The sequence below is a fragment of the Dreissena polymorpha genome, unplaced genomic scaffold (genome assembly GCF_020536995.1).
Source record: "Dreissena polymorpha isolate Duluth1 unplaced genomic scaffold, UMN_Dpol_1.0 chrUn006, whole genome shotgun sequence".
NCBI lineage: Eukaryota > Metazoa > Mollusca > Bivalvia > Myida > Dreissenidae > Dreissena > Dreissena polymorpha.
Window position 1 is genome coordinate 1 of NW_026273320.1, and position 19333 is coordinate 19333.

The 19333-nt window shown below is 35.7% G+C and overlaps 1 protein-coding gene across 7 annotated transcripts; it reads right to left on the reverse strand.

Moving 5' to 3' along the window:
• Window positions 1-4828: 4828 nt before the first annotated feature.
• Window positions 4829-18670, reverse strand: LOC127863378 (uncharacterized). 7 transcript variants are annotated; one of them, XM_052402885.1, is made up of 8 exons: window positions 18627-18670; window positions 15364-15493; window positions 14085-14211; window positions 10163-10196; window positions 9135-9272; window positions 8021-8105; window positions 6154-6335; window positions 4829-5300 (listed from the first exon to the last, which is right to left on the reverse strand). In XM_052402885.1, the coding sequence occupies exons 2-8, from the start codon at window positions 15383-15385 to the stop codon at window positions 4977-4979; spliced, it is 912 nt and encodes a 303-aa protein (XP_052258845.1). In that variant the 5' UTR covers window positions 15386-15493; window positions 18627-18670; the 3' UTR covers window positions 4829-4976. The 7 variants fall into 7 exon arrangements, with proteins under 7 accessions (XP_052258845.1, XP_052258844.1, XP_052258847.1 ...); XM_052402884.1 differs by having other exon boundaries at window positions 14085-14236; XM_052402887.1 differs by having other exon boundaries at window positions 15338-15493.
• Between the last annotated feature and the right edge of the window lie 663 nt (window positions 18671-19333).

The following is a 19333-nucleotide window of genomic DNA, read 5'->3' on the forward strand; positions in this document are numbered from 1 at the left end:
TCGTATATTATTATGCCGTATCAAGCCATACATATACTAGCGAGTCATAGCGGGTATATCCTACTACCCCTTGCTCGTATATAAGTAATGCCTTATCAAGCCAGTACTATACCTGCGCGCATATACCGGTTAATATCCTACTACCCCATGCCTTTATATAAGTAATGCCGTATCAAGACCGGTACTAAACTAGCGAGTTATATAGCGGGTATATCCTACTACCCCATGCTCGTATATAAGTATGTCGTTCAAGCCAGTACTATTACTAGCAGTTATATACCGGTATTACCTTCTACCCCATGCTGGTATAAAAGTAATGCCGTATCAAGCCGGTACTATACTAGCGAGTTATATAACGGGTATATCCTACTACCCCATACTCGTATATAATGCCGTATCACAAGCCAGTACTTACTAGCGAGTCATATACCGGATATCCTACTACCCCATGCTCGTATACCCGGTATAAGTAATGCCGTATCAAGCCAGTACTATACTAGCGAGTCATAGCGGGTATATACTACTACTACCCCATGCTCGTATATAAGTAATGCCGTTTCAAAGCCTACTTAACTAGCGCGTCATATACCGGGTATACCCTACTACCCCCATGCTCGTATATAAGTAATGCCGTATCAATCCAGTACTATACTAACGAGTCTATATACCGGGTATATCCTACTGACCCCCTTCTCGTATAAAAGTAATGCCGTATCAAGCCAGTACTATACTAGCGAGCCATAGCGGGTATATACTACTACCCCATGCTCGTATGTAAGTAATGCCGTACCACCCAGGACTATACTAGCGAGTCATATACCGGGTATATCCTAATCCACCCCATGCCTTTATATAAGTAATGCCGTATCAAGCCAGTACCATACTAGCGAGTTGTATACCGGGTATATTCTACAACCCCATGCTGGTATATAAGTAATGCCGTAATCAAACCGGTACTATACTAGCGAGTTATATAGCGGGTATATCCTACTACCCCATGCTCATTATAAGTATTCCGTATCAACCCAGTACTATATTAGCGAGTTATATACCGGGTATATCCTACTACCCCATGCTCGTATATAAGTAATGCCGTATCAAACCGGTACTATACTAGAGAGTCATAGCGGGTATATACTACTACCCCATGCTCGTATATAAGTAATGCCGTCCACCGGTACTGTTACAAGCTATAATCCGGATAAATCCTATATCCTACTACCCAATGCTGTATATAAGTAATCCGTATCAAGCCGGTACTATACTAACGAGTCATATACCGGGTATATCCTACTCCCCCATGCTCGTATATACGTAATGCCGTTCAAGCCAGTACTATACTAGCGAGTTATATACCGGGTATTCCTACTACCCCCATGGCTCGTATATAAGTAATGCCGTTTCAAGCCAGTACTACACTAGCGAGTTATTACCGGGTATATCCTACTACCCATTCTCGTATATAAGTAATGCCGTATCAAGCCAGTACTATACTAGCGAGTCATGTACCGGATATATCCTACTACCCCCATGCTCGTATATAAGTAATGCCCGTACCAAGCCAGTACTATACTAGCGAGTTATATAGCGGGTATATCCTACTACCCCATGCTCGTATATAAGTAATGCCGTATCAAGCCAGTACTATACTAGCGAGCTATATACCGGATATATCCTACTACCCAATGCTCGTATATAAGTAATGCCGTATCAAGCCTGTACTATACTAGCGAGTTATATAGCGGTATATTCTACTACCCCCATCCTGTTATAAGTAATACCGTATTAGTTACACTGTTGTAACTGATGGTGTATGAGAGCGAAGCTCGAGAAGGGAACTGAGGGTGTATATCCTATACACAATCAGTTACTAACTGTGTATCCATTATATCTCAACCGATTACTAGGGGTGTATGGAAATTTCTCAGGGTGTATGGAAATACACAATGGGCACATGGCCTCTCAAAGCAAATCGAATCAGGTCATTTTTGTAGGAGGCGAGTTATACCTTACTACCCTATGCTCGTATAAGTAATGCCGTATCACATCAGTTGTATTTTTTGACGTCATTTAGTTATATACAGGATAGTCATATAGCGGGTATTTCCTATAACCCCAAGTACGTACTGTTTAATGCTATATCAAACCTGTTATATTCCTAATTTCACAAAGCGGGTATAACCGACTAACCCAGGCTCCAAGTTTGCCAAGCGGTATCTACCCAGTAATATTCTATATGTCATTATGCGGGGATACCTGACTATCGTATGTTCGTATTTAAGTGATGCTGTAGCACATTAGTTCAACACTCACAAGTCATACCAAGGGTATATAGGGGTTAGGGCAACTAAACCTAATCATATTGTTCACTGCTCGCCTGCATGGTCTGTTCTTCTAAAAGCCATGTAAGAAACACAATCATTCTGCTGTGTGCATATTTGATCAAATTAATGAATGCTAGGTTCGGTTGTTCGGCGTAGCTGTCTTACCAAGCTTTTCACATTAAATACCCTTTATCAACAAACAATTAAATGATGGGGAAATTTCACGCCTGTAGACCCCCGAATGAATGAATCAGAATATTTTTAATTATTGATTTCAGAGAAATCACCCACAGCATTGGCCAAATCACTGCGGAAAATCCGGACTTCTTCATGCACGTTTTTGACCCTAACAACAATCACTGCGAAATATCGCAAGACCGTGTTTGACTTACGCTGGCCGCATACGTATAAGACCTATTTTCGCAAGACGCGACTATAAGTGTGATTTGGTTGTGTTTGAAAGTACACTGTGCATGTATGAACTATTACATCTCATTGCGATGGCGATATAATAAATTCATAATAAGCCTTGTGAGGCCACATATGATCACAATGTAGTATATTTTTTATCTAAGGACAAAATTGTTCGGTTTGAATATACGTGCACTTTATAAGAAACACATCATGCGGTGGATATGCGACAATTAACCTTTATTTTCTATTTAAATATTTATAAACGTGAATATACGACTTGCTTTAACGATACAAGCGTTAATTCGTTACTGATAGGATCATGCGGCAGCAATGAATAGGACACTCCTCGTGTAAGTAATCATCATAGTCTAGGGGACCCTTCAGGTTTCGCATCGTAAAAAGTGTGACCCAGTAATATTGCTTAAAATGGTTGAGCTAACTTAATTTTCATCTTTTCTCGTGCCCTTTAATTACCCACATATTTAGGTCTGGTTGAAGTACTTTTACTTCCCACAGAGCAATTCGGTTCAAATTACTAATAACAACAATACACATTTTTAGCTTTATTTCAATGTGAACATATTTATTTAACGCAGGACGTGTACATAATTTTAACACAGAACAAGGGCTGTTTGTAAAACATGCATGCCCCCCTATGGGCTGTCAGTTGTAGTGGCAGCCATTGTGAATACGTTTTTGTCACTGTGAACTTGACTTTTGACCTAGTGACCTGAAAATCAATAGGGGTCATCTGCCAGTCATGATCAATGTACTTGAGAAGTTTCATGATCATAGACCTAAGTATTCTTGAGCTATCAACAGGAAACCATTAAACTGTTTTGAGTCACTATGACCTTAATCCTTGACCTAGTGACCTGAAAATCAATAGGGGTCTTCTGCCAGTCATTATCAATGTACCTATGAAGGGGGTCATCTGCCAGTCATTATCAATGTACCTATGATTTTTTTATTTTATGATCCTAGGCGTAAGCATTTATGAGTTATCATCCGGAAACCATTTTTCTATTTCGAGTCACTGTGACCTTGACTTTTGACTTAGTGACCTGAAAATCAATAGAGGTCATCTGCGAGTCATCATCAATGTACCTATGAAGTTTCATGATCCTAGGCGGTAAGCGTTCTTGAGTTATCATCCGGAAACCATTTTACTATTTCGAGATCAATAAACCTATGAAGTTCATGATCCTAGGCCAAAGCGTTCTTGAGTTATCATCAGGAAACCATCTGGTGGACCAACCAACTGACATGTGCAAAACAATATACCCCTCTTCTTCCAAGGGGGGCATAAATATAATATTAATTTTTAGTAATCTAAATTAAATCAAAATTGCTAGATTGTATTTTCCGAGAAATTATCGGAAAACATCGTTAAAGTTAAAGGGTATCTGCCAGCTTATGCCATTAAAACACAAATGTTAAATGACAAAAGCTGTTGCCCGGTTCACGGCACGCGGAGCCTACCCTATTGTGAACCAAAATCTTTTTGTGTATTTCATCCTAGTAGTTACCTTGACATAGAACAGACACATTGGTTACTTTTATGAAACAATTCTTATAAAACTTGGTATACAAATTGCGACATTGTTGCCCATTGTCCGTCAGTCCATGTCCGAATAGTAGCTAAAATTGAGAAAACTCAGTAAGATTTCATGAAACTTAATATTCACATAATTTTTAAATACACAAAATAATACATTGACCATTTTAATTTTGTGATAAAACTTGGTTTACAAATGAACTCAGAAGAGCAATGTGATATTTATTTTGTCCCTACCGTTTTCACATGAAGGGATTTACGGTTGACCCACTGTCCATCGGTCTGTCAGTCAAATAAACCTGGATCTGGTTACAATGTTTTCCTAAGATTTCACCAGGTTACCTACTTTTTGGACACACTCAACCCAGGCTTACTCAACCAAGATGAGCATTGTCGATCAGGTTTCATCAACATTGAGTCGAAATAAGCCTGGTTTCTTCCATCACCTGATGATCCTCTAACACAGCAAGTCAATCCTCGAATGTCCGAAATATGTTCTGGTTCTTATAGTGGCAGACAAAAATAAGACCTATGATTTTAAGTAAATTTGTTATGTTCATATATACATTAATTATTCCAACTATTTTTTTAGCTCGTATATGTTGTTATACAATTGTATTAAACATGGCCATTTAAGTCTTTCATAAGATTCTAACTAAACAAATGAGTTTTAATTTCTTTTAAAACTCTTGATGCAAGCAAACGATGAACGGCAGTATTGGGGGAAAAAAACTGGCAGACAATATGTATTTGACCATCAAAACTAGAGAAGACTGAGATAAAGATATGCAGAAAATGAAGCAACACCAGTTCATACACAGTGCTAAACTCACATCATAGAGATGTTTAAGTTCATGGATTTCAAGACTATTAAAGCTCAGGACTTTGGTACAGTCTCCCCATCTACAGCATTTCTCTTGAACCACATGAGAGATGATATGTGCATCTTGCTGTCCTATGGAGTGGAAGTCTTCCTTGCAGGATATCCATTTGCACGAATACTCCTATAACAAGCAACTTTGTAAACTGCAGATTGGAAGCCAAAGTCAATTAACTTACAGTGTCCACATTTTTAACTTTAGTTATAATCATTGACTAAGTTTTTCACAAATGTTATTTTGATTGAAATGTTAATGAAAAGGCAAAAAAAAAAGAGATTTACTGTGAAATAAGTCAATGGAGATAAGCCTACTAATAGCTCTTGGTGTGTATTGTGGATTTCACCATGATTTGTTTAACTCTATTTTTGTTTTATTTATCTATATATTGATATTTTCTATGAGTTCTTTACGCAGATACACATCTAATCAGAGCCTCTGTTAATGTAATAAAAGTATGTTACTGTTCTGTTCTTCTGTTAATAACTTATCTAAAAAGAAAGAAAACAAGTAAATTTGCACTATTGTATGAATATGGCATACACTTATTTTTCCATGTTGAAATCTTATTAAATTCATGATATGAAGCCCTAAATGTTTGTAACAAACAGATGGATGGACTGACAGACTGCCGATGGAAAACGCCAACACTATATCTCTCTGGCTTTGGAAAGGATAATGATTCAACAGAAAGTAGAAATCATCAATAAAACTTGATGCATCTAAGTTAACTTAGCAATTAGTGAGTTCAATATGTCCTTTAACTGAACAAAAAACAGATGTTTCAAAAACTTAACATGATTTGTCATTTGTTGCAAATATTAAGAAGCACTTACAGGTCCTGGGTTTCAATCACCAACATATGATAAAATAGTTCTCAGTAACAAAAGGCACAAAAATGCAAGAAAAAAATCACTTTAATGTTAAAATAAATATATATAGTTATTCAATAAACGATGTATATTTTGTCATAAAGTACCGGTCCTGGATTTTTCTCAACATCATTTAAGAGCATCAACATCCGCTGGGACAGGTTAACATGTTGTTGAATACACAGCTGTATCATGATGTAATGAAGACCACCTTGTCCACACATACGACCCAGAATCATCAGCCCAAACATCTTGATCCACATGGTGGGTGGGAAATGTTTGTATGTTCCTAAAGAACAAAACATGTTAATGATTTATCATTTCAAGTATAAAAGGCAAGCCTTAAAATTCTTAGAAAGCTTTAACATCTGAAGGTTAATATCACCCTGGCTGTGCAGATCTTGGTAATATACCCATTTAAAAAACATTCCTTAAAGCCACACACCTTGAAATGAAATATCTGGCATAGTAAATTTGGATATAAATAAGAAACATATTTTATCTTTGCCAATTAGAATATATCTGGTGGTTGCAAGGTAGAAATCTGTCTTTCTTGTGCTTTAAAACTTAAAATAATTGTGTTTCTCGAATTGAAACATGTACGTATACAAATCATACATTCAGTTTTAAAATATAAAAAAATAAATTACTTGCTAACTAGGCTATAGATTTAATGACAATTTTGCACACTTTCAAATTGCATCTATATGTACTGAGTAACATGTATTTCATTTCAAGGTGTGTGGCTTTAATGTAATAAACAAGAGTGCTAAACTGTCACAAGATACACCCGTTTGAAGGTTTTGGACACCATGCTAAACGCTGGAAATGCACTAAGTGACCTAGTTTTCGACCCCGGCATGACCTATATCTGAACTTGACTTAGATATCATTAAGACACAACTTCTGCCCAAATTTGGTGAAGATCGGATGAAAACTCTTTCAATTAAAGAGCTTACCACCATGCTAAATCCTTGAAATGCACCCTGTGAACTAGTTTTGACCCAGCATGACCCATATTTGAACTTGAACTAGATATTGTCTAGATACAACTTCTGACCACATTTGTTGAAGATCAGATGAAAACTACTTCAATAAGAGAGTGGACACCGTTGCTAAATGCTTGAAATGCACTAAGTAACCTCGTGACCAATTTTTGACCTGGCGTGACCCATATTTGAACTTGACCTAGATAACATTTTGACACAATTTCTGACCAAATTTGGTGAAAATCGGATGATAACTACTTCAATTTGAGAGCGGACACCATGCTTAATCCTTGAAATGTACTAAGTGAACCCCTGACCTTGTTTTTGACCCGGCATGACCCATAATTGAACTTGACTTAGATATTGTCTAGATAAAACTTCTGACCAAAGTTTGTGAAGATTGGATGAAAACTACTTCAATTAGAGAGCAGACACCATGCGAAATGCATGAAATGCTCTAAGTGACCTCGCGACCTAGTTTTTGACCCGGCATAACCCATATTTGAACTTGACCTATATATCATTTACACACAACTTATGACCAAATTTGGTAAAGATCAGATGAAAACTACTCCAATTAGAGAGCCACCAATGCTAAATCCTTCAAATGCACTAAGTGACCCCGTGACCTAGTTTTTGACCTGGCATGACCCATATTCAAACTTGACCTAGATATTGTCTAGATACAACTTCTGACCAAGTTTGGTGAAGATCAGATGAAAACTATTTGAATTAGAGAGTGGACACTGTTATGGACGCCGCCGCCCGCCAAGGGTGAAACTATAATACGTCCCGTTTTTTCAAAACCGGCGTATAAAAATAAGTACTATCCCTCTCAGGGTTCAGGTCACACAATTAACTTATAGACAATAGGCAATACTTAATTCATTCACTTCAAACTGTTTCTTTTGACAGATAACAAATGTTCAATCAAATTTTCATTCAAGATCATTTGGTTACAAATTTGAAATATACTAAAATTTGCCTTCATAATGGAAACTTCTATTTTCCAAGCATGCCTTCCACTTCCTTGAGCTGACTTCGTTGAGTTCATTATTAGCAGATGCAATCTGTAAGATTTACTTATAAATAACTCTAAAATAAGTGATTGTTACCCAAAAAATAAAAAAATATAAATTCTTTTGTCTAATTACACACTTTCACATACATAAATGTGACACACGCATAAAGGCCCATAACCATCCAATCAAAATATTCAGAAATAGAGGTGCTCATTATACTAACAGTAATGACTAAGTTTGTATACATGTATGTTTTTTCAACTATGTTTTGCAAAATATTCTCATGCAAACCAGGGTTTCCAATTTAATAAGCCACATGTACATTGCATGTAACAGGGGTAAGACAATGCTAACAAGAAATGTGGTTGTCAGAAACACAATGCCCCCTAATGCGCCACTTTGATTTTTTTTTTACCTTTGACCTTTAAGGATGATCTTGATCTTTCACCACTCAAAATGTGCAGCTCCATGAGATACACATGCATGCCAAATATCAAGTTGCTACGTTCAATATTGCAAAAGTTATGAAGAAGGTTAAAGTTTTGGTTAAAGTTTTTGAAATATTTTTTTTGACCTTTGACCTTGAAGGATGACCTTGACTTTGACCTTTCACCACTCAAAATGTGCAGCTCCATGAGATACACATGCATGCCAAAAATCAAGTTGCTATGTTCAATATTGCAAAAGTTAATATGAAGGTTAAAGTTTTGGTTAAAGTTTTGGGACACACACACACACACACACATGGACACATACAATGACAGACAGGCCAAAAACAATATACCCCCGATCTTTCGATCCGGGGGCATAAAAATAATCCTGGTTGTGTTTTTCAAGCAATCTAGCTAAAACAAAAAGGTTTAATAAAATAGAAAGATTAACTAAAATGAACATACCAGTTATATAGGGCTATAACTATCATATTGAGTATGTCAACACAAAATCGTGTAATTAGTTGCTAAAAGATACAGAAAGCTTTATATGGGAAAGTGCATGTGTTGACCTCCTTTTTTTGTTACTTTATTTGTACATAAAATGCTTGTCAAGCATACACAAGTTAGTGATTTAAAGTCATACCATTGGTGAGCCTATCAGCTTAATTTTACTCTCTTTTCCAGTCTCTGGTTGCTTGATGTGGCGACTGCAGAAGTGGCTCAGCAAAGCGTCTTCGTTGGAGCAAATAACCCTGCATTCTGGACACCGATTGTGCGCCTCCTTTAAATATAAAACTTTGTGAAACATAAAAATATATTAAACATTTATTTTTCATCATTTTAACCAATAAATACCTACTAAACAAGAACTTTGACATTAACTTAGATAAGAAAACATATATATTATTTTCAATTAAATTGTTAAACAAGAGCTGTCTCCATAGGATGACGTATGCCCCCAATAAATGCTTTGATAGAAATTATGAGCATTTTTCGAACCCTAAACGCGGACCCTAAGGTCAAGGTCATGGGGTGAAAATTTGTGTGGGTATGGAAAGGCGTTGTCCATATACACATGCATATCAAATATGAATGTTACATCTGAAGCGACAAAAGAAGTTATGAGCATTTTTCGAAACCTAAACACAAAGTGTGACGGACAGACAGACATCAGACAAACAGACAGAAGGACAGTTCGATCACTATATGCCCTCCTTCGGCGGCATAAAAAAAGTTAATCCAGAAATGCAAAATAAGTCCCAAACTAGAGAGCGGACACCAAACTTAATCCTTAAAATGCACGTAATGTAAGCAAGTAAGTTCAAATAACAATGTACACAATTTCAATACTTTCTTAAAGTCAGTTCAAATAACAATGAACACAATTTCAATATTTTCTTATCACTTAATCAATAATTATTATTTAAAAAAAACCATCCTGACAGTCCCCTCACATTTATGTGACTGAACTATCAGTCAAAAAACGTTTGTTAGCTAACAGGGAGATATCTGTTATGGGAGAAGGTTCAAAATATTTTTGCCATTTCTTATATCACACTGCAAGTGTCAGTGCTACTGGCTCTGGGCATTTTCTATTTTTATCAAACCACTAAATTCAATGTATTTTATTCAGAAAACTTTGCAAAAGACAACCTCAGTGTCTGGACTGACCTGATGCACCAAATCGCACAAGTCAGCTACATCTCTGAAATTATTTCAATACAATCATTTTCATTAATAAAAATAGATAACAAGAGCTGTCAGAGGACAGCGCCCTCGACTATTCGAGTGCTTGACAGTATAACGTAAGCCATCATGGGGAAATTGTTCATATTCAATAATTTATTAGATGATCTTTCAAAAATAAAAAAAGGAAAAAAAATAAAAATTTGGGGAGGGGGTAGGGGGGTTGAGAGGGGGGTATAACATGGGGTGTGGTCATTTATTAGACGATCTGACGATCTTTCAAAAATAAAAAAAGGAAAACAAAAAATTTGGGGGTGGGGGGGGGGGGGGGGGGCAGGGATTCTGGGTTGGGGCGTGGGGTATTGCAGTGCTGCAGCTAGGATTTAAAAAGGGCAGGGGGATTTTTTGTCAAAAGGGCACTTTGGACGCGCAGTTTTTTGTCAAAAGGGCACTTTCGAGCGCGCGGGGCGTTTCTAGAATGCTTCCTCATGCATGTTAATTTATGTGTTATCAATAATTGTAAGAATGAGTTATTCCCATTGTCATTAAACAATTCAAATTTAATTACAACAATGAGGAATAAATTAATTACAATGTATTTTAATAAGAGATTTATTAATCATCATATGTAAAAAAAAATTAAAAAAAAAAAAAAAAATTTAAGGGCAGGGGGGGCCCTAGGAAGGTCAGGGCGGAGGTTCGGGAGTGCAGGGCGGGGCGCCCTTCGATTGAGGCCTAGCTGGAGCACTGGTATTGCACGGGTGGAATCCATTGTGGTATTCAGGTAAGTGCTGTTTTGTCAAAGTATTAATAAAATCTTATCATAAATAAAGAAGTTATGTGAATTTAAGCAAAATGTCCAATTCTCAAAGTAAAAAAGGGGCCATAATTCTATCAAAATGCTTGATTCAGTGGTCTAATCTTGTTTATAGGTTGGGGTCATGTTGGTAAACAAGTATGCAAAATATAATAGCAATATGTCAAAGGACATAGGAAATATTTGGGGTAGTACGCAAACTTTAACATAGATTTATCAATGATATGCATATTCTGAGTATAAAAGGGGCCGTAATTCTATCAAAATGCTTGATTAAGTGGTCTCCTCTTGTTTGTAGGTTAAAGGTCATGTTGGTAAACAAGTATGCAATATAACAAAGCAATATGTTAAAGGACATAGGAAATATTTGGGGTAGTACGCACAATTTAACATAGATTTATCAATAATATGCATATTCTAAGTATAAAAGGGGCAATAATTCTGTCAAAATGCTTGATACAGTGGTCTGCTCTTGTTTATAGGTTGGGATCATGTTGGTAAACAAGTATGCAAAATATGAAAGTAATATGTCAATGGACATTGAAAATATTTGAAGTAGTACGCAAACTTTAACATTTGCACGCTCACGGAAACGCCAACGCCGGGGTGAGTAGGATAGCTCCACTATATATATTTCATATATAATAGTCCAGCTAAAATACAGTCAACAATTAAAGAGTTGTTGTCACTGGGAATGTGATCTTGCATATATACACTTCATGTTGACAACATATTATTTTCAATTAAATTGTTAAACAAGATCTGTCTCCATAGGATGACGTATGCCCCCAATAAATGCTTTGATAGAAATTATGAGCATTTTTCGAAATCTGAATGCATTTTTTGAACCCTAAACACGGACCCTAAGGTCAAGGTCATGGGGTAAAAATTTGTGTGCGTATGGAAAGGCCTTGTCCATGTACACATGCATATCAAATATGAATGTTACATCTGAAGCGACAAAAGAAGTTATGAGCATTTTTCGAAACCTAAACACAAAGTAAGACGGACGGACAGACAGACATCAGATAAACAGACGGAAGGACAGTGCGATCACTATATGCCCTCCTTCAGCGGCATAAAAAACGTTAATTTAGAAATGCAAAATAAGTCCCAAACTAGAGAGCGAAAACCATACTTAATCCTTGAAATGCACTAAGTGACCCTGTGACCTAGTTTTTGACCAGGCATGACCCATATTCGAACATGACCTAGATGTTGTCTTGATACAACTTCTGACCAAGTTTGGTAAAGATCAGATGAAAACTACTTCAATTAGAGAGCAGACACCATGCTTAAACCTTAAAATGCACTAAGTGACCCCATGGTCTAGTTTTTGACCCGGCATGGCCCATATTCGAGCTTGACCTAGATATTGCCTAGATACAACTTCTGACCAAGTTTGGTAAAGATAAGATGAAAACTATTTGAATTAGAGAGCGGACAAGAAAAGTGTGACAGACAGACAGACAGTGCGAAAACTATATACCCTCTTTTCTTCGAAAGGGGGCATAAAAAATGTGGAGTAAAATATATACAAATGTGTTCTTTTTCTTTGCAGACTGACTTACCTATCAAAATAGTTACATAAACAAATATGTATAATTATATTGTTAATATTATGCGCATAAATAAAACATTTGCTATTTCATGTAAAATTAATTGTAGACAGCAAATAATGAAACAAGAAACCGTTTGAGACGGGTGATGCTCCACAAAGGTTTTTTTGTCACAATATTGCACTATATATTCAGATAAAAGGAAACGTCTTGAGGGGCATAACTTTGGACAAAATAATACAATGGATGGTTTAGTAACTTAAAAATTTCAAAGGGCCATAACTCTGTAAAAAAATCATCTAACCAGAACCCACTAATAACATGCGCATCTCCTCAAGGTAGTTAAGCTTCCCATAAAGCTTTATTGTATTCCAGTCAGTAGTTGGGGAGAAATAGCCCGGACAAGAATTGCACTATATGTACAGTTATTAGAAAATTTCAAAGGGCCATAACTCTGTGAAAAATCATCCGACCATAACCGGCTTATAATATGCACATCTCCTGTTGGTAGTGAAGCTTCCCATAAAATTTCATTGAATTCATGTAATAAGTTGCTGAGAAATAGCTCGGACAAGAATTGCACTATATGTACAATGGAAAATTTCAAATGGCCATAACTCTGTGGAAAATCATCCGACGAGAACCGGCTGATAATATGCACATCTCCTGTTGGTAGTGAAGCTTCCCATAAAGTTTCATTGAATTCCCGTCATTAGTTGCTGAGAAATTGCTCGGACAAGAATTGCTCTATATGTACAATGGAAAATTTCAAAGGGCCATAACTCTGTGAAAAATCATCCGACCAGAACCCGCTGATAATATGCACATCTCCTCTTGGTAGTGATGCTTCCCATAAAGTTTCATTGAATTCCAGTCATTAGTTGCTGAGAAATAGCCCGGACAAGAATTGCACTATATGTACAGTAAATGGAAAATTTCAAAGGGCCATAACTCTGTGAAAAATCATCCGACCAGAACCCGCTGATAATATGCACATCTCCTCTTGGTAGTAAATCTTCCCATAAAGTTTCATTGAATTCCGGTCATTAATTGCTGAGAAATAGCCCTGACAAGAATTGCACTATATGTACAGTTAATAAAAAATTTAAAAGGGCCATAACTCTGTGACAAATCATCCGACCAAAACCCGCTGATAATATGCACATTTCCTCTTAATAGTGAAGCTTCCCATTAAGTTTCATTGAATTCCGGCCTTTAGTTGCTGAGAAATAGCCCGGACAAAAATTGTTCACGGACGGACAGACGGACTGACGAAGCGGCGACTATATGCTCCCCCCCAAATTTTTTGGGGGAGCATAAAATGTCAAATTAACATGGATAATAGAAAATATTGTGAAATGCTTTATTTATAAATTAGAAACTAGATAACACTTCTAAAATGATTGCAAGTTTCCATGACTCATTGAGGAATAAACCATGTAAAATGTTAGTTTTGCAAATTTATATAGTTATGGGAAACAACTACATTAAATTTAAATATCAAAGCTTTTTTTTATAATTGTATATGTACCGGTAAAACACCGCTTCATTCGTAAGAATGTCATTTGAACCTAGATGAAGATACAGCTGTTGAACATCCATCTTCCGCAAGTCTCTCAACAATGCATGGCGAAAACGATCACAAGAAAATTTGGCACCTTTGAAAACAGAGTTGGCGAATGTCTGTGTAAATAAATCACAAATATACATGAATGAATACACAAGGAAAATTCATGCTTTGCCTCAAGATTAAAATGAAAAGTTTGCAATTACAATTCCCTACAATCTGTAAAATATTCCACACGCTTAAATAAAATATATAACCATGCAAATTAGTTAGAAAACGCAATGATGCCAATAATTGCACATCAGCATAATAAGTTTAACTTTATATTGATGACAAATACTGTAATCATACGAAGCTTAGGACTTGACATTTGAACTGTTTAAGTATAAAGAAATGAAATAATTACATCATTTATAGAAACTATGAGTATCACGTTTAAATGGTGGCATTTCGTGTTTTCTCAAAAATGTTTACAAAAACAGTAAACATTTAAACGACTGTTGATATCAACATAATCCATTTTAGTTCATTACGTTACAATGTTGCAAAACTTATTAAAAGCTGTTAAAAAAAGACTGGTATACATTTGTATCATGTGTGCCAGATGGCCCTTATTCACAACAGCGTAAACATAACAAAACACCATGTACGACCTAGACGGCTTGAATATTTGACACACGTCGGCACAAAGTGCTCGGGAAAATTTTCCAGCTGTTTGTTGCATGATCATTCCCCGAATTGTCTTGAACATTTGACGCGCGTCAGCACAACCTGCATGAGGAAATTTTTTCTGACATTTATTCATCCGCATTCATTTTTAATTTAATAAACAGATACTCGTTTTTATGTACATCTTGTTAGGTAGAAAACAATAAAAATTTTACACAGGTGTAGTCTTATTGAAGAAATGTGGGATCAATATTTATTTGTCTTTGTTATAAAATACTACGGCATGTAAGTAGAAAATGTGTACCCAATGACTCAACAACGGCAAGAACAGTTGGTTTTAATATGACGTCATTGCCCAAATGGGTTATGATCTGAATATAACTTCTGGAAATAATCATTACTTTCAGTTTGGAAATGCGATGTCAATGACGCTTTTATAACTGACATATGGATATCGTTTAAACGGTAACCTTTTGTTTATTTCATTAATCATTTCGTTTTAACGTTTAGAAAAATGTGTACATGTGATACCATTAATAGAAACAAACCTGAAACTGTAATTACTGTTCTATACCATTGTCATTACATATTCTCATCAGAGATTGGCAGGCATTTGACAGCTATATCATCAGGAAGAATATCCTTAATCCGATGAGCATTGGAGTCCCCAGCAATACAGTTCACTTTTCTCCTGTCTTGGGCACCTGAAAAAATAAAAGGAAAATGCTTCCTGACACAACACTGCATCCTGTTCAAAAGAGCCTGCGTAATAAATCTACTAATTATAAAAAGACAAGTCTTAACAACCCAAATACTACCTTAACAATACTATTGCAACAAGACTAATAAGGACGACTAAACTTGTCTTATGTGTATCTAACTACACAAAAAGAATATAAACAAAACAGATCAATCACGCTTTAATAAAAATAAAGGTCACACAAGTTAAAAAGCACTAGTTTTCAATAATCAATAAGTGTCAAAATTGCAATACACTGGTCAGTGTTCAGTGCAAATATCACTATGAACATGTCAAAAGTGTCAATTATTGCACTAGTGTGTAACACACTGAATGTGTCCAAATGCGCGAAGCACCTGTTTTTTTAATAATTAGTATTAAAGTGTCACTCAAAATTGCAATCCACTGGTAAGTGTTCATTCGGGTGCTGGAGGTTTCGGTAAATGACAAGTTCGGTAAATTGATTTATATAGTAAATGCCGTGGAGGTTTCGGTAAATTGGTTTTTATAGAGGTGGTATACCTACAACGAGGTGTTAATGACACCTATTATTGGCTTACAATAACATTAGGAGCATTTATTTGCAAACTGTGGATTAATTTTGAGTTGAGCAAAGACCTATAGAATACATCTATAGGTCTTTGAGTTGAGTAATTAATGCTATGCCTACGGTACAGAATTAAGGGAAATGAATGAGCTACCTCTGAAAAACAAATTCAGTTAGGAAATTGTAGGTTATTTTACGATTTAAATAACGCAATACTGTTGTTTTGTTATAATTGGTGCTTTTATTTAAATAACATAATAGTAATAATAAATAATGATTTATGGCGGATTCAATGTAAGATCTTCAATTAAGTTTAATGCTATTTAAAAAAGTTTCTTGTAATATATGATTTAATAAAAAATGATTTCAGTTTAAATATAATGCGCAATAGTATTTTAGACCACCGATAAACACTCAATTTCTCAATATATAAACATGGGGTAGTTTGCCAACATAATGAATATGAAACCAAAGCTCTTGCCACGCGGAGGCCACCTCTTGTAAGAGCCAAATGTTGAATTTTATATTACATGTTTTATTATTTCTTTCTGGTTGATAAAAACACAAGAAAAAAACAATATATAAAATCTAATACGTGTACGTTATTAATAAAAAGTAATATAATGATACGCGTTATGTTTTATAATTAAGTTAAGTGCGTGTGCCATTGAACGTTGAGTTAAGCAAAGAGATACACATAATTGAAAACTGATAAAAATGACATCTAACACAACGCCAGCAGAATGAATACACTGTGTAATAGGAAGCTGCTGTGATGATCACTATCTTATCAACTTAATACACAGGCACCAGTAGTGCGTTCAGTTACAGCCAACGTTCGCCAATGATCGTTCGTTTCCGATTCGGTCTTATTGAACGATAAGTTCGGCGCGAACGTTTGAAGATGGCGGCTCCCAGAAATTTGTTGCGATTTTGATGGCGGAAATCGCTAATAACACAGAAAGTACTTAACTAACAGATATTTCCAAAAAAAAAAAAAAACTAAAATAATTTGATTATAATTATAAGTGGTGTGGATGCGATAGTGTTATTTTTCATTAGCGATCGAAATTTAGTGTAAGAGGTGCATTGAATCAGTTATAAAACAAAGGCCTAGCGCAATTCATTATAATCTTCAAATGTAGTAGTAATTTTCTTTTACATTGAATGAATTTTCCTTTCGTTAACATTTAATGAAAATATTAATAAATTTTAGCATTCACATGGAAAAAAAAACACCTGCATATTTTGCGAATTGAACTGTCTTTGAATGCACATGTATATTGAAAACTCTTTTGCAGTGATTATGAGCGAAACAAATCTGGCATTTTATTATACCATAAATCTATACATTTATTTTACCCAGATATTTTATATCAATAATATGATCAAACGCGATAAGTTTTTGGCTTAATATGCCCAGAGATGACACGGAGGTATCATAAATTGTGTTTAATGACCAGACACATGTGGTTAATGACCCCATACTGTGTCATACAAATATGGGTCCCTGGGTTTATGACACCCTCTTTTTCTTTTCAAGATAATCGGTTTGTGATGAGCAAAGGGGCAATTAAACAATGGGTGGTTAAAAATGCTGAAATAAAGAGTGTCAAAATTGGTGTGAACAATTGAATAAAAACATTTACATGTATCAAGCGGATTTAGTTAATCTGTAACAAGGTAAGTCTTTACGGACATATAGGTTCAAATAGTTTCTTTATGATGATTTCATAAAATCAATCAATTTGTTGTTTGTTTTCGTCCGTATTTGTTTTCATTCATTGGATTCTATTTAATATGGAAGAATTTACGCTTTAATTAAGGTTTTTATCAACTAATTGTTTAAAAACATAAAATTATATAAAATACAAAACGATCATGACCTTAAGATAAACTTTTAATATATAATTTACCTCCCTTGATTAGAATATTAATAGGTTGCAAGCCTGGATAATTAATATTAACACTTTGCAAACATCTCTAAATTGATAAAATCAACTCCGTACATTAAAACAGATAATTTAATTAGTGCCAAACAACTCAATTAATGTACATGCTTATCGACAAAAGGTGCGATAATCCCTATTTATACCAATTTACCGAAACCTCCACGGCATTTACTATATAAATCAATTTACCGAACTTGTCATTTACCGAAACCTCCATAACCCGTTCATTCAATGCAAATATCACACAGTCACTATAAACACATCAAAAGCGTCAATTATTGCACTAGTGTAAAACACACTGTAAGTGTCCAAATGCGCGAAGCACGTGTTTTTAATAGATCACAAAATGGGTAATAAAACGCACAGTTGAACTTAAGATGAAAAGTAAACACAAATGCTTCGTTCACTCACACCGAGTTACTAGGACTTGGTCGCGAAAATGAATGCCACTTTGAATCATACACTTTACAACGTCGAAATACACCAAATCACAATTAAAAGATAGCTATTGCAAGTTCAAAAACAAAACTGAAATATATAAGCGCCGAAATGACTTCTTGATCTCAAAACAAGGTCACAAAGTGAAACGTATACAATACCGGATCTCAACCGTTTGAAAGCTCGTGTGCAATCAAAAGGGGAGATTATTCCAACTATGTTTTTTTCTTGTTTCTCCATTCGGTACCCCTCGCACGTTATTTGATTACGCTTTCTTCATATATGGTCATATTACACTCATTCATAACGTTTATTTATAGATGTTTGTGTTGTGACATATATGGTTATGATTACCATATAAGGTAAAGACGGCCAGGGACCAGAGTCGCTCTGGTAAGTGCGCTGAAAATAAATTACTACTTAGATTGGCTTAAGCAGGTGTGCGTCAGAGGATACACTGACCCCATATGACTGCAGCACTGTTGAAATTTCTGTTATATTTATAGGTCGCCGTGGTGTATTGGATATGGTGTCCGCCTAGCGACCGGGAGGTCACGGGTTCGATCCCCACCGTGGGAGCGTTCTTTAGATCTCCCCCAAAGACACCAAGTACTGGTTCTAGGCCTAGGAAACGGACTCGAGAGCGTTTATATAAGCCTTAGGCTTTCGATGCAATCGAGCTAAAAATAAATAGGTTTAAACTAAATTTCTGTTAAATCCAACAAACAATCACACACACAAGCTAAAATGCCATGTAGTCGATTAACAAATGTAGGCACGTATATGGTTGGATTATTAATTTCTGCCGTTTTCGCTCGCCAGTTCCAAACACAGTTTATTTCGGATACATCAACCATATTTAAAAAGT